Source organism: Oncorhynchus mykiss, chromosome 12 (genome assembly GCF_013265735.2).
Source record: "Oncorhynchus mykiss isolate Arlee chromosome 12, USDA_OmykA_1.1, whole genome shotgun sequence".
NCBI classification, from domain to species: Eukaryota; Metazoa; Chordata; class Actinopteri; order Salmoniformes; family Salmonidae; genus Oncorhynchus; species Oncorhynchus mykiss.
The window spans coordinates 82,703,966-82,717,550 of record NC_048576.1 but is presented as its reverse complement, the minus strand read 5'-3'; the positions used below and the strand labels follow the sequence as shown (position 1 = coordinate 82,717,550).

General features: G+C 44.2%; 1 protein-coding gene across 1 annotated transcript in view; it reads left to right on the top strand.

Annotated features, from left to right (window-relative positions):
* LOC110538653 (tumor necrosis factor receptor superfamily member 16-like) overlaps nt 1-8,583 on the top strand; it is a 47,743-nt gene extending 39,160 nt beyond the window's left edge. The window contains exons 5-6 of the mRNA XM_021625607.2: nt 160-347; nt 4,818-8,583. Of these exons, the coding sequence (XP_021481282.2) occupies nt 160-347; nt 4,818-4,864 (235 nt within the window). The 3' untranslated portion in view covers nt 4,865-8,583. The remainder of the gene's footprint in view (nt 1-159; nt 348-4,817) is intronic.
* Nucleotides 8,584-13,585: the final 5,002 nt, after the last annotated feature.

Here is a 13,585-nt window from a genome sequence, read left to right as displayed (position 1 = left end):
AGAGATGTTTGATGACTGATCACTCCTCGTCCCTTCCACGTTTCCTGATGACCATCCCAATCACAAAACGTCCATTACTTGTATCACATCAATTAAACCACTTCTGGGAACACAGTGTTGTGGGCTTGACTCACTTCTTCTCCGTTCACACCTTCCCAGGTGGAACAGCTGCAAGCAGAACAAACAGCCGGCTAACAACCACCAAGTCACAGCAGCCAATCAAACGGTGACGCCGGAGGGGGAGAAGCTGCACAGCGACAGCGGTATCTCAGTGGACAGCCAGAGTCTGCAGGAGCAGCAGCATGCAGCCCAGGCCCAGACACAGACACACAGACAGGAACAAATAGGTGAGCTCTACAACACACATTGTACACTTAGCTAGATGCTCTAATGTAAGTCTGTATGAGTGTGTGTTCACCTGTTGGGTTGTATGGAGATTATATGCTAGCTGGACTAGGCATATAGAGATGAAAGTGGTAACAAAGTGAATTTAGGATACATATTTTATTATTGTACATAGCGAGTCTCAGATATTATCCCGTTGTGTGTACATACTTAGATACGACTTTGGAAATGTCACCAAAGAAGTCTTAACATGGGAGGTTATGAAGGTGGGAAGGATGAGTAGTCTACACAATTTACATCTGATATCTGTGTTTTACCAATGTACAGTATACCCCTTTACCTATGCTACATGTGACCCAGCCTTTGATATTTGAGAGAGAGAGAGAGAGGACAGGGTGGTCCAGTATTCGGTGGGAGACAGCACCACTGCCTTGTGGGAAATACATGATGAATGGTCGTGAAGGAGGAGAGCAACTTTTTAAACGGAACAAGTGAAAACAAAAGCAAGAGCTTCAGGAATGTGAAGTGGTCTCTCTATAGAGCCTGGAGCAACCTATCTTCCTTTCATTTAAAAATCCATGGCAGAGACACAGTCAGTCCTCTTATACTGAGGAGAACCATGCTCTACTTACTCCTCTCTCCATCTCTTTCAACTTATCTCTCTCTTTCTGTGTCTCTCTACATATCTACTCTTTCTCCCTCCCTTTCTATCTCCCCTTTTCTTTATCTCTCTCTCTCTCTCTCTGGAGTCTCAGTGGCGTGGCACAGTTTCTATCCACTCAGAGGAGTGATAGAGAGAGCTTTGTCGTCAACCTCCTAAGTGCTGAGCCAGAGCCTAAGGGGCCCCACACATCCAGTGACTCAGCATCTCTCTCTATGCAGTCATGAGTGCATAACTGAAGAAGTTATGAAGTAGTAATGAGGTAGTTCAGAAGACAATTATAAAGTTATGTTTGTGAATCGTGAGTTAACTTATGCACCATCACCTGATCTGACCCTGGACCTCTGCTGTTTTGGATCTTACCCACAACCTAAATGCATACCCATGCCCATGTGATGTCTGGGAAGCCTGGGAAATGCTGCTATTGTTTTGTTTTGTGTTGTGGGAATTCTATTCATTTCCCCCCACTCAGAAATGCAAAGCCTCAGTATAATGGAGAAAAGGGGGCATCTTTTCCTGGGGATTAGCATGTGATTGGGTCATTGAGTAGATGCCCGCCCCTTTAACCCTTGTTTCTTTGTGTGATTGGCTCATTAGCAGGTGTTGTGTGATGGAGGCCAGGCCCGATCCCCCTGCCTGTTTAAATCTGATCCAGCAACAGTGTTTAATGTCTGCTAATTAGCGTCAGCTCTGTCTTCTGGCGCAGAAGCCATTAAAATACAGTACTGCACACAGCATGCTGTGGGCTGGGCGGCTACTCCACTAGTAAATGGGGACTTGTTAAAATATAAAAACACCCAAGGGGGTGAGAATATGTACAATAAATCATATGGATTTCCGTTTTCAAATGAACCATATTTTACACATACAGTATGACTGAAAGCCCACAGCAGTCTTTGTAGACGGTGTCATACCCAGTCAAAACAAGTCAATTAAGATTTCAAGTGAAATATGAAAATCTATAAAAGATACCCTGTGCTTTGATTGACAAGCTCAAAAGGACTCCCCGCGTCCCTGCCTTGGGGTAAGAACTCTCAAAAGACTTACAGACATCTATAATAAGTCTTCTCTACTCTCCAGTGCAATCTGGTGATCTTTTAAATAGCAATCTGTCTTTTACCTCTGAGGCCCCTTCCCCTTTACACTGGAGTATTCCTTCCTCAAGGGGCAGAGGGATGTTTAAAATTTAAATGAGACTCAAACCTCTCACTCATCTCTCATCATCGTGCCTCTGTCCTTAATCTGATCACATTCTCTACCTGAACGATAGTCACGGAAACTGTCAAAGTCTGCTCGTCCCAGGTTAGAGGGGCAGTGGGCTAATGCTAGTGTAGTACAACGCTAGTGTAGTAGGAGAGTAGCTAGTGTAGTAGGAAAGTAACTATTAGGGGTAGGAGAGTAGCTAGTGCAGTATGAGAGTAGCTAGTAAGGTAGAAGAGTAGCTAGTGGGGTAGGAGAGTAGCTAGTGGGGTAGGAGAGTAGCTAGTGGGGTAGAGGAGTAGCTGGTAGGGTATGAGAGTAGCTAGTGGTGTATGAGAGTAGCTAGTGGGGTAGGAGAGTAACTAGTAGGGTAAAAGAGTAGCTAGAGGGGTAGGAGAGTAGCTAGTGCATTGGGAGAGTAGCTAGTGCAGTAGGAGAGGAGCTAGCGTAGTAGGAGAGTAGCTAATGGGGTAGGAGAGTAGCTAGTAAGATAGGAGAGTAGCTAGTGGGGTAGGAGAGTAGCTAGTGGGGTAGGAGAGTAGCTAGAGGGGTAGGAGAGTAGCTACTGGGGTAGAAGAGGAGCTAGATGGGTAGGAGAGTAGCTAGTGGGGTAGGGGAGTAACTAGTAGGGTAGGAGAGTAGATAGATGGTAGGAGAGTAGCTAGTAGGGTAGGAGAAGAGCTAGATGGGTAGGATAGTAGTTAGTGGGGTAGAAGAGTAGCTAGATGGGTAGGATAGTAGATAGATGGTAGGAGAGTAGCTAGTAGGGTAGGAGAGGAGCTAGATGGGTAGGATAGTAGTTAGTGGGGTAGGAGAGTAGCTAGTGGGGAAGAAGAGTAGCTAGTGTAGTAGAAGAGTAGCTAGTAGAGTAGGAGAGTAGTTCGTGCAGTAGAAAGCTGGTGTAGTAGGGAGTAAGGCCTTTCTGTTGAGGAGGCAGCCCTGGGATGTGGATGAGGTAGACAGCAAGAGCTTTAGAGCAGGACAAATACTGACGTATTGCGTTGTCCAAAGCATTTTGAGACTAAATGAAGAGCTATATAAATGCTAATCCATTATTAGTATTAATCATGAATAAATTTAACATATTGTAGTGAGGACCTCTGTATTGAGTAAAATAGAATAACTTGAGTCTGTATTGACTCAGTTCTAAAAGAAAGGGGGATGTCAGTGGTGGGAGGGGTACAGTGTGACAATCAGACAGAGAAGCTAGGGCCAGGTCACATTTACATTTTGCATGTACACTTTGGTAATTTAGCCGATGCTCTGACTTACAGTCAGTGCATTCAATTAAGGTAGGTAAGACAACCACAAATCACAGTCCCTCTTTAAGCAAAATCCCATCACAGAGAGGGTCATCGAATGTGAGGAGGAATGTGAGACGCCTCAAGGTGCCAGAGGCAATGACATACATGTAACTGCCGGCTGATTGACAGATAGTGTATGAGGGGTCTGGTTAGGGCTGGTCAGGGCTGGTCAAACGACCCTGGGGCATCAGAATGTAATCAGCATGTCTCCTGTATTCCATTCTTGCCATTAAGAGGAGAGCAGTTGATTGCCTATTCACTACCGATCTCAATCTCAGTCTTAATCAGCTATCTTTAAAGCTTCAGAGTGGCCTGAAATCAAATCAGCATCGGCTGAACATGCTAATGGAAGATCGACTGTTAGATCGACTATTCTGAACATGCCCAGTAGAATTTAATCTGATAAAGACTGGTCAATAGCTTAGAAATGGAATGGGTGAAACAGTGGTTCCCATTTAAAGCAACCATTAGATTTTCTGTGTCAACAATATTTATCAAGGAAGCCTCCAACTGACTCAGTAGGTTAACATTTGCAGTCTAGGGAGGGCTGCATGAACCATTCAAAGTGGAGATCCTGAAGAGGAACACAAGTATGTTGCTGCTATCATGAAAAGACAGAATGATTCAGCATGTCTGCAGTGTCTGTCATGCCTGCAGGATGGCTGTCTAAACAGGAAGGAGAACAAGTCACAGACTGCATGACGTGCTCTGGAGAGAATCAACATGAATAACGAGAGCTAAAGGAGAGCCAGAGAAAAAAGAGAGTATTTCAGAAAAAAAAATGGAATGTGTGTAGAATGAGAGAAGATCGACTGTAGCAGAAGCTCCGCCTCTGTGTGCACCACATACACTTAAACAGGCCTGATGATGTCATAGCGTGGTTGATACAAAAAAGCCCTTCTTGTGAACCTTTAGAATTAGAGCTCTCTTCTGGCTGGCACAGGAGTGCATTGATCAAGACAAAAAAACAACCAGTGAGCTCGGAGCTCCTCTAAAAAACGCCTCTGCATTCCGGAAGCGTTTCCATGGCACCCCTCAACTGACAACAGGTTGTGAGGGCTTATGGGAAAAGGGGACATTTGTCCCACTTCCTCACTCCCTGTAGTAATGAGTTCAGTGAAACAGTTGAGGGGTTGATGAGTTTGTGACCTCACAAGGCCCCCTACAGGGCAAAGTGTGTCAGAGTGGACACAGCATCATAGACCGCTGACCACTGATACTGTGTTACTTCATACGACCAGAGAACATCTGCATGTTTCACCACTGATCATATATGTTTTTAACATGTTTCTCTCTCTCTCTCTCAGTGGTGAGGGTGGATGGGGGACCTGACTCACCTCCCCCCCAGGTCTGAGGAAGAGGAGAAGCCGCTGACAGGAAGGAGGAAAAGGAGGAAAGGGGGAAGTGGGGTTGCCATGGAAACATTGATGTGGGAATGGACATACAGTATAAGAGTACAGACTGAGTGGGCTTCTTGGATACAACAAGGAAGTTGACGACATTATCGCCCCTTTTCACCAAGTGTGGCCACTGGTTTCTGACTGGACTCTTGTCCCAGTATGGACCCTTATTAGACAGACTGGAGCATCAGAGGCTGACTCAGTATCTCTACACAGAACCCAACTCTGCCAGTGTGTCTTTGAACACTAAACCTCTCCGCCAGTACCAACCCTAACACCAACGCCAAACACCAACCCTAACACCAACGCCAAACACCAACCCTAACACCAACCCTCTGTCTCAAGTCACTAAAGTTGCAATATCACTACCACCCATAATCCAAGAAGCATCACTGTGTTAGATATCCTGGTCTCCATCTTTTCTGTCAGCTGGTGAGGACCAATCATTATGAAAAGTGTGTTAGTATGTTATCCCATGAAGGAGTTTCATCCTGTGTCCCCATAAGTTCACTGCCAACTTCCTTTGACCATTTGCTAAAATTATTATTCATCCACCCCCCGATTCCCCCCTACTCACTCACATCATCAAATGTTTGTGCCTCAGAGGTAGATAAACTATCTGTCCCCTCTCTCCCCTTGTCTGTACTCTCTCTCAGTGTGTAACTATTTGTCCCTCTTTCCATCCCTCCATCTATACCTATCCTATCCTAGTGTGTTCTCAGGGCAAGTCCTGCAGTAGTCTCTCCGTCACACCCCCAGACTGTCTTCTCAGACCTCAGCAGCAGCCTGTTGTAATCCTACATGTGAACCTGTCTGATAGTATCCCACTGTTATCTATTCAACACAACTCAGTGGGGGAACGGTTACGCTGCGTTTAGATTGTACGAGGTAGACGGCGTCCGGATGTCATTGTTTTCAATGAGAGCACGACGGTAAATGCCGTTGAGGTCACAGTAGACGGGACATGCCACCAGAGTTAAAATATTTAAACTTTTGTTGTCTGCCGTAGCGTTGTTTTCTACCGGATGTTGATTTGCACTGTTTGTTTACCGTAATCACCATAGCAACACATACCGTCGTGCTGGCTTGCTTTCTTCTTGTATGACGGTTTCTGCGTCCCTCGTCTAAATGCAGCATTAGTCACCCATTCCAAAATCTCCTATCCTTTTTCTTTACCACAGACACAGACATTCCTAAGGTGTACAGGGACGGACACATTTGTGTTGTTGTTATACTGTTGCCTCTGATTACTGCTCTCCTATTCTCATTGGCTGTGGATCATTCCATCATTCTGTCACCACAATATGATACACCATCCCTCCTCTGTTTTCTGACACACTTGACTCCTTTTCTCCATCCAACATGGACTCCAGGATTCTGTTGGAATGATTCATGCTTTGAATGTAACAGATTCTAGATGTTTCTCTCATGTCTGTTTGTGGCACCTCTCTTAGTGGTTTGAGTTACAAGGCCTCCTCAGCAGTGCAGCTCCATTACCCCAGGAGCTGTGATATGCAATATGAGGAGCAATTTTGGACTGTTGAACATTGCTGACTCATTGACCTGACGCGTAATGTGATGTCCAACTGCCAAAAATGGAACTGGTGACATCATCAGAAAGAGGCTCTGCAGTATCAGTATTCGAGGCTGTTCCATGGTAGCCTGACGAGAGTTGTCTAGAAATAGTATAGAGTTTATATACAAACACTGTATAGTAGGCTATACTCAAGACTCCCCTTAATTATCCATTATATTGTACTTGCTAATGAGTGGAGACATGGGACACTCGTCAGAGACTTCCGTCTCACTGAAATAAACACAAGCACTTGCACACACACACTCACGTGCAGATATGTGTGTGTGCTAAAGAGTGTGCGGTGGCGCTAATGTGTCTGCTGCGGTATGGTATGGTAGGGGTATGGGTGTAAACACAGGGGCCATTAGGGAGACATTCCTGACAGGCAGGTATAATTACCTCAGGGTTTCAGGTTCATTTAGCTTCACTCAGTCAGCTGGCTCTCATCTGAATCCCTCTGTTCTGTACTGCACAGAGACATACAGAACGCTTTTAAAGTGGCAACAATGTGACATTACCATTACTCACCTCTCATGTGTCAGAGAGCAGTGACATTTTACTGTATCACAACAGTGATCTGAAGAACTTATACACCCCCCCCCCCACACACTCTCTCTGATGATAAACTGTATGTATGTGTTGCCTTGGATCACTTTTGTATGTATCTATATTGGCACGCAGCATACTGAACGCGCAGTAGGTATTAGATGTTAGCAATGTAGCTACGCTTACTGTAACTGTACTGCTTTGAAGTCCAGGTTTGATTCCCAGGGACATGTGATTACTCAGGGTCCCTTTGGTGTGGTTTGGTGCTTGAATTTAGATGTAGGTAGACAGCAAAGTAGAGATACTAGCAGAGATACGTTTGTGTGTTGAGAGAGAGATAATCTGGCGTAGCAAAGATACAGTAGGGAAGACGCTCTCATAGCAGTGAGTTTTGAGGCTTTTGAATAGAAAACAGACCAACACACCCACACTATATTCCCCCTGGGGGCCTCTTTCTGCTTGTGACATATCCAGTGGCTTTACACACACAGTGTTTCACACAATATTATTGACAGCAGTGTGATTCATATTGCTCCACAATGGAAGTGCAGTAGGACCCAGTGGACCAACAGATTGGCATAATACCACTGACTGACAGGAGGGACTGTCATCAACGACTAGTGAACAACTGAACCTTTCACTGTGGCTGGCGGCCCCACGGGCCCAATCTAACACTGTGCTGTCTCACAGGTGAATAGAGGTGTCAATATAGAATCTACAGTATGACTCAATCTGTACTGTTCCTCCACAGCAGGGGACACTGGTAGAGTGGAGGAAGATAATATAAGAATGTAAAGCTGAATAACGTTACAGACATAAATATGCAAAACATTCAATGTTCTTCTATTGTTTTTGTTATGAATATTATTCTCTTTTTTGAAATCAGTATTTTTTTGTAAACGGTTTCTTGTTTTAGCACTTATTAGATGTAATAGGCACACTTAAAGACTGTGCTATACAAGTGCCTGTGTACAGAGTCAGGTGTGTTTGAGTTATGTTCAGAACACTTTCTGTTGTTGTTCTTCTTCTGTTTTTATTCTCACTTGTTGTATGATCTGTGTTTTGTTTCATCATTTGAGTGTTAATGAAGGTTTCAGGAAGTATAGGCCATAGGTTAAAACGTACTACTAATGTTGTTGAAATCCATATAGCATCATCTACGTACATGCCATCTGCTGTGGTTCTATTTTACAGACCACAATATACTCTACCTACAGTGCAAAAGTGGCAATATGTGATGAGCATGACCAGTATGTTTTTACATGTTCAGTTTGTCCAGAGGTTGTGGACAGACATGCCATGTATGAGGAGGATTCACTGTGATTCTCTATGGTAATATCCAAGATATAATAAATCCCCACAGAAATGTCAGACCCCTCCCCCCCCAAAAGCTGAATGTTACATGTACTTACCTATTAGTGTAAAATGCATTGTGTAAATGTGAATTTCTTAGAGTTGTTACAATATATAAATACACTATAAAATTGAAAAAGCAAACAAATGAATTATCTGATAGAATAAAAACAAATGTAATTGCACCTTTGTCAAGTCATTTGTCCTCAATACTGAATGTTGATAATGTAGCAAGTCAGCTGATGGATTCTCATTCCCTACTGTGAATTCGTTGTTGCTTGGAATATAGTGGACACAATACACTGAAATATGCTTCTTCGCCTAAAACATCTAAAATTGCCAATGTTTAACACTGGTAGTCGGCTATCTCTCCTCTCCCCTCATCTATAACTGATCTTTTCTCAACAGTTACAGGAATAATCTCTGTGGGTTTGTGTCTCACTGACAGTTTTGGCTTTCTGTATGAAAATACCCAAAAGGTTCCCCTTTGGAATTACCCCCAAAGTATTTCTGAAAAAGGCCTCAAGCTAATGAAAATAAAATGTTAAAACCACAAAGTATGGAGCATGTGACCTTAGCCAAACCACAGTTAAAAACAGGACCATATGTGAGGGTTCATTGGACTGTTGGAGTCTCGTTCTCTATTCTCTTATCATCAGGTAAGTGTTCACAAACATGGAGTCACCATCGATGTCTGGTAGATATGGTTCGTACACACACACACACACACACACACACACACACACACACACACACACACACGACATAGTGTGATGAATTGCTGAATCATCAGAATGTGCGGTTGATCCCAAACCAGCAAACCAGATGGGAGCTAGACACGCTACATAGTTTAATTTGATTAGCCAGGACCGTTCAAACAGAGGCGCTAATCAAATGCTGAAATGTATTTTTTTTTCCTACCTGAACATTAATCAAGAGCATGAGTCAGCTGAAATTGCAAAGAAAGAAACATCGTTAAAGAGAGAAAAAAGAACAACCATGAATAAAATGGATGCATGTGGAGATCGGGGGAAAAGCGTTCAGAGATGGGATTGAGGCGATTACATTCAATGTGGATGATGTCATTAATTATGCTTACTGTGTAAAGTATATGCAAACACTGACCTTCATAAGTCTAACCTCATTCAACTTTTTGGTGTTTTGTGCAACAGATGTCTCTGTCACGTATGCTCCCTCTCCGGCCTCTAGGTCATCAGGCTGCTGATTATCCCGCACACCTGTCACCATCGTCTCGCGCACCTGCGCCTCATGACACTCACCTGGACTCCATCACCTCCTTGATTATCTTCCCTATATCTGTCACTCCCCTTGGTTCTTTCCTCAGGTGTTATTGACTCTGTTTTGATGTCGGTGCGTTGTTTGTGTTTCGTGTTTATTGGTTCATTTATTTATTAAAATACTTACTCCCTGAACTTGCTTCCTGACTCTCAGTTCACTCATTAGTCTCTTTCCATACACCACTGTTTGGAGGCTAGAAATGCATGTACAGTGCATTCAGAAAGAGGTTGAAGGAATTGTCTGTACAGCTCCAAGACAGGATTGTGTTGAGGCACAGATCTGGGGAAGGGTACCAAAACATTTCTGCAGCATTGAAGGTCCCCAAGAACACAGTGGCCTCAAATAAATCTTTAATGGAAGAAGTTTGGAACCACCAACAACCTTCCTAGAGCTGGCCGCCCATCCAAACTGAGCAATCGTAGGAAAAGGGCCTTGGTCAGGGAGGTGACCAAGAACCAGATGGCTACTCTGACAGAGCTACAAAGTTCCTCTGTGGAGATGGGAGAACCTTCCAGAAGGACAACCATCTCTGCAGCACTCCACCAATCAGGACTTTATGGTAGAGTGACCAGACGGAAGCCACTCCTCAGTAAAAGGCACATGACAGCCCACTTGGAGTTTGCCAAAAGACACCTAAAGACTCTCAGACCATGACAAACAAGATTCTCTGGTGTGATAAAACCTGAATGTCTGATTGCCAAGCATTACGTCTGGATGAAACCTGGCACCATCCCTACGGTGAAGCATGGTGGTGGCAGCATCATGCTGTGGGGATATTTTTCAGCGGCAGGGACTGGGAGACTAGTAAGGATCGAGGGAAAAATGGGGCGGCAGGCTAGCCTAGTGGTTAGAGCGTTGGACTAGTAACCGGAAGGTTGCAAGTTCAAACCCCCGAACTGACAAGGTACAACTGTCGTTCTGCCCCTTAACAGGCAGTTAACCCACTGTTCCTAGGCCGTCATTGAAAATAAGAATTTGTTCTTAACTGACTTGCCTAATTAAATAAAGGTAAAATAAAATAAATAAAAAAGATGAATGAAGCAAAGTACAGAAAGATTCTTGATGAAAACCTGCTCCAGAGCACTCAGGACCTCAGACTGGGGAGAAGGTTCACCTTCCAACAGGACAACAACTCTAAGCACACAGCCAAGACACCGCAGGAGTGGCTTCTGGACAAGTCTCTTAATGTCCTTGAGTGGCCCAGCCAGAGTCTGGACTTGAACCCATCTTTTTAGAGACCTGAAAATAGCTGTGCAGTGATCCTCCCCATCCAACCTTTGAGAGGATCTGCAGAGAAGAATGGAAGAAACTCCCCAAATACAGGTGTGCCAAGCTTGTAGCGTCATACCCAAGAAGACTTGAGGCTGTAATTGCTGCCAAAGATGCTTCAACAAAGTACTGAGTAAAGGGTTTGAATACTTATGTAAATTTGATAGTTCAGTTATGTACAAACATTCCTAAAAACCTGTTTTTGCTTTGTTATTATGGGGTATTGTGTGTGGATTGATGAGGTAAAAAAAAACAATTTAATGTTACAGAATAAGGCTGTAACATAACAGAATGTGGAAAAAGTCAAGGGGTCTGAATACTTTCCGAATGCACTGTATGTTGCGAGTGGATGAATGTGCGAGGTTAGCCTAGTAAAGGATTAATTTGAAGTGATTGCATTTAAAAGTTAAATGACACATTTTTACGACTAGGTCTACAGAGATCCTATTGAATTAATAGCAGTTCTATGTGGAATTCTATGATTAGGCCCATAGAAAATACACCCCTGCTAACCTGAATGTTACAGAAACTCTGACTTGGTGTACTTTTGGTGTACTGACTTGGTGTACTGTCTCCTTTATCTCATCCACTGACCATGTTGAATAGCCTGTGAGACATCAGAACTCTTACCACACATTGTTGTCTCTACAGACTCTGGTAAGCAGAGCCTTTGCCTGTTGGAAGCAGTTCAGAATAAGGTCAAGGTGATTGACGAAGGCATCGTATTGCCTGATCGAAGACGACACAGGCGTAGGCCTAGAACAAGGCAGGCAGGAGAGTGATTCACATACACAGAAAAACACTCCCAGAATGTGTTGACACACGCAGTCAACCCAAAGACAGCTGCAGAGACACCCTATAGTCTTTCATCCCTTTCTGAACATAGACCACAGATTGGTAGGTAGGACTACTGCCGTACTGAGATCATTATCAAGTCGCTCTGTTTCTGTTCCTGCTGCTGGGTTTTACTGGGTTTTCTCAGGTGTTTGTTTACAAGTCTCTGTAGTGGCCTGTGTGGGGAGATGGCTGGAACAGGCTACAGGGCATCATCCAACATGTCGGTTTCCTGTCCTCTACTCTCTGGGCTAGTAGAAACTGGTGTTAGAACTTGGTGTTAGAACGCCCATGAGGAAACCATCTGGAACACCACAGCAATTAACACATGAGAAAATCAAACAGCCCCACCCATCCTCCATTCCTCCCTCCTCCCACACAGGTGGAGAGGGACCACCCTGTCTGACACTCTGCCTTATGAGAGAGGGAGAGGGAGAATAGGGAAAGAGAGACATACCCCTCCCTGGGATGGAGACCAGCTGTGAGCACCCGACCCTATAAGTGTCTTGCCCCACTCCCCTCAACCCACCCACTCACACACACCCTTACTCATCTATATCCAATTATCTGTTTCCAATGCCGCAGTACTAGTGATACTGTTGAGCACTTAAAAGTCGTTCACAATCTACAGCATTGCAACACAAATTGTACTCCCTCCCTCCCTCCCGACCCTACCACACCCCACTACACTTTCACTCATACAAAAGTCTGGAAATGAGGCCACACACACTCACACATGCAGCACACACGCACGGACACACACACACAAATGAGGCAATTGCCCTGTCACTGTTTCTTCATTATGTGATTCCGTTCCCATTGTGTTAACCATTGACCACAACGACAGCACCACCCGCCTGTCTATTTGTGACAGTTGCCGTGAAAAGCAACTAATCCTATTTTCCAAGGCTGTGTTTCACATGGTCTGCAGACATTGGGATGATTTAACTGCAATACGATAATTTGTCTAATTTACACACCAGTATCGAACTGATGTCTCATGCCTTAACAAACCATTGTGGTTGGCTGCTAAACACAGATACCTGGTTGTTGATAGTCAGCAGAGCTTTTACAGTAATGGGATACAAGCAGAAAGGATCTGACACAACACTTTGCCTGCATTCATCTCTGCTCTGACACAACACTTTGTCTGCATTCATCTCTGCTCTGACACACCTGAGTCTCTGGGAGTTCTCTTCAATCGCTACTTTGTTGATAAGACAAGACAGGATTTATTTCCTTGTAATTATCTCTTCCTGTTGTCCCAGTGGATTTAAGTGTCTATTATACACACGCACACACACACACACACACACACACACACACACACACACACACACACACACACAAACTGATTTTCCAGACAGGAAGGCATACAACACCATAGTCTGGAGTCTGATCCGGTACAGATCAAAAACACTCAGACATTCCTGATAATACCAAGGTGAACGGAATGGGGTAAAATTATATTCTACCATTAGACCAAGCCAAGTTCTGCTTAGCATTGTTGGTATCAGTTACATGAACCTGAGAAAGTGAGGATGCAAGCAGGGCTATGGGCCAAACAAGAGAGGCTTGGTTTCAAAGACTGTAACAGTTGACTTTTTCTCCGTACTTTGTCCCATCATTCAAACCCACTAATTGCTGTCACCAACAATATACCGTGAGTTTGTTTTTCTCTGCAGGGCTCAGATGCATTTGGCTCTATGCCGTCTGAACGCCAAGCATCTCCTAAATGCATATGGTGGGTATGTGGCCCCCTGTGTGTATAGCATGTGACTGTATGCAGATGCTTATG